This window comes from Saprolegnia diclina (assembly GCF_000281045.1).
Source record: "Saprolegnia diclina VS20 unplaced genomic scaffold supercont1.50, whole genome shotgun sequence".
Classification (NCBI taxonomy): Eukaryota; Oomycota; class Saprolegniomycetes; order Saprolegniales; family Saprolegniaceae; genus Saprolegnia; species Saprolegnia diclina.
In genome coordinates, this window is record NW_008246117.1 from 405211 (window position 1) to 407669 (window position 2459).

General features: G+C 59.2%; 2 protein-coding genes across 2 annotated transcripts in view; one reads left to right on the plus strand and one right to left on the minus strand.

Annotated features, from left to right (window-relative positions):
* Positions 1-528: 528 nt before the first annotated feature.
* On the plus strand, positions 529-2299 carry SDRG_12555 (hypothetical protein; the record flags this gene model as incomplete). Its single annotated transcript, XM_008618628.1, has 2 exons — positions 529-2220; positions 2264-2299. The coding sequence occupies 2 exons, from the start codon at positions 529-531 to the stop codon at positions 2297-2299; spliced, it is 1728 nt and encodes a 575-aa protein (XP_008616850.1).
* Positions 2300-2390: 91 nt separating this feature from the next.
* SDRG_12556 (hypothetical protein) overlaps positions 2391-2459 on the minus strand; it is a gene marked incomplete at both ends in the record, with an annotated part of 2372 nt that continues 2303 nt past the window's right edge. The window contains one exon of the mRNA XM_008618629.1: positions 2391-2432. Within this exon, the coding sequence (XP_008616851.1) occupies positions 2391-2432 (42 nt within the window). The remainder of the gene's footprint in view (positions 2433-2459) is intronic.

Genomic DNA, 2459 nt, shown 5'->3' on the forward strand with positions numbered 1-2459 from the left:
TGAGGCGGACGAAGATCCGACGTTGAGGTAGAGATGAGGCCGCAGCCTGCTTCATTTTTAGCTCGGCGACGTTGTCTGCGTTTGCTACGCGATTATGAAAGCACTTTCGTGCTGTCCATCACACCGAAGTAATAGATGCGACCCGTGATGCGAAGGAATCGGTCCCGACAACTAAAAGCTACGCGTATATCTTTCTTGAGCTCACAGCTCACACGACCGATGTCCAGGGTAACGTGTTACGACGTCGGTGCCAGTACATGTGCCCGTCACGTCTGTACAGCCAGAGGGTTCTTGACGGTCAACGCCCCTCGCTTTTGGATCGACCAGCAACGGCTCGTGCTCAGTACTTGAACGACCGCTTCAGCAACAATGGCTCGCGTTGGACGACTCGGAGAAGCCTGCGCCAGAGTGCTCCGAATTCATACTCTTGACATGCGTAACCAACAGGTCGACTCGGGCGAAGTCAACCAGCCTATAGTTAGACGCGCGTATAGATAGGACCAGTCGACACGACAGGCGCCGGCACCGATGTGGTTGCGCACCTTCTTCTCCTCGGGGCTCTCCAAGTACGTCTTGACCGACAAGAGTGCGCGGGGCGATGGGCACGGCAATCACACGCCCGTCGTTCAGATCTGGTATCGTATCCTCTCCAACCTCGTGGCCGCCGTCCTCGTCGCGCTGTCGCTCGCAGCGCTCGCCGTCGTTGTGGCGCAAGGCACGTTTCGCCGCGAAGACGTGCAGTACCACGACCAGGCCAAAGCCTCGTACTGGAACAGCTACGGCGCGTCGTGCAAGCTCAATCACGCAGGCTGGGTTCCGCACTCGTGCAGCGCCATTGAGGTCAACACGACCGCGAATGCCGTTGCGTGGAATGCCATTGGCGCCAACGTTGCTGCACGCTTGGCAATCCCAGCGGGTGCCACGTATTCGGTGTCGACGTGCTTTATGGGCGCCACCCCAGAGATCGGGTGGGCGTCGCTGCAGCTCTTGATCGGGTACGACGACTTCCCCACGTGCTGCCCCCAAAACGGGTCCCAAACCATTGCCGGCTTGTTCATGGTTGAGACGGCGCTGCGCATGACACACCCCGAAGGCGTGTACCTCGTCACGGGGTTCATCGACAAAGTCACCACTACCACCAAGGTCTACACTAGTACCGATGGCTCGACCCACCGCCTTGTCGCCGGGGTCGAAACAATGCAAGTAGCGCTGAATGGCACGACGGCCCCCGACCCAATTGGCCGCAACACGGAGATACCGTCGTTCCCGCTCGGACGCCGGTACGCAGTCTCGTCCCACAACCAAGCAGTGATGGTGGCGATCTTCGACGACTTGGACACGGATCTCGGCTGGAGCACGGGCCGTGACTCCAAGATACCAGTGGTCTCGGGCTGGATCGTCGGGCATTCGGTCGACAACGGAGACGAGCTTCTTGCGATGCAAATCGTATTCTCCATTGCAAGCATGTTGCTCTTCTGGGGCGACGTGTACATGACGATGGAGGGACTGCAAGGCGTCCTGCGCAACAAGCCCGTCTTGACGTACGACGTGCTCTCGGGTCTCGAACGTCGCAAGCTGCTCATGCTCTTTATCACACTCAACTCGATGCCGTCCATCCTGTACATTGATGTGGCACGCATCTACTATGGCACCGACTCGGGACTCAAAATCTGGGTCATTGCCACCGTCTCGCTGAGCATTCTTGCGGCTTTTGCGGGCTTTCTTGTGGTGACGCTACTGCAGTACGTTCCGTCGCCTCACTGCTTGCACCACCACGTCGCGACCTTCTCGGCCCCCTTCTTTTTGTACGCGAGCATCATCAGCGTCGCCAGCGTGATTGGCGGTGAGATGTTTACACTCAACTTGAGCTTCAACAACGCCCCCGGGGGGCTCGCGTTCTTTGCGCGCGGCGCGTTTTGGCCGTCGGGGGCGTATACGCCCGAAGGCGCGCCGGCGGCGATGACCCACTTGCTTCCCATGATGTGGCTGCCCGTGCTCTTGTCGCTACTTGGGGCGATTGCATATTCCAAGCTCAAGCGCATTCTCGAGGGGCATTCTGGCATTGTCAACACCGAGTGGACGACCAAAAATGCGTTTCTGACCGCAACAACCGTGCCGAATTGGGTCACGAGCATGCCGCTGGCGCCCCACCACGGCATCAAGATTGGCAACCGCACGTTCTGCAAGCCGAGCACCCAAGTGCTCTTTGGGTATGCAAGCGTCGTGCCTGTCGAGGCAAGCAAGAAGGTGCTCGTCGCTGCAGGTCCCATCGCCGCAGCCGAGCCCGACGCAGACTTGATTAGCATCTACGATCTGGGGTGGACGCTGGTCTTTGGCGCGTGGGTGCCGTGGCGCCCCAAGCGGTTTGGGACGAACGCCAAAAACAAATTTCAAGCGCCCAGCGGCGACGCGCGCTTGCTGAAAACACGACGCTATATTCATACGCGTGGGGCCGCCAT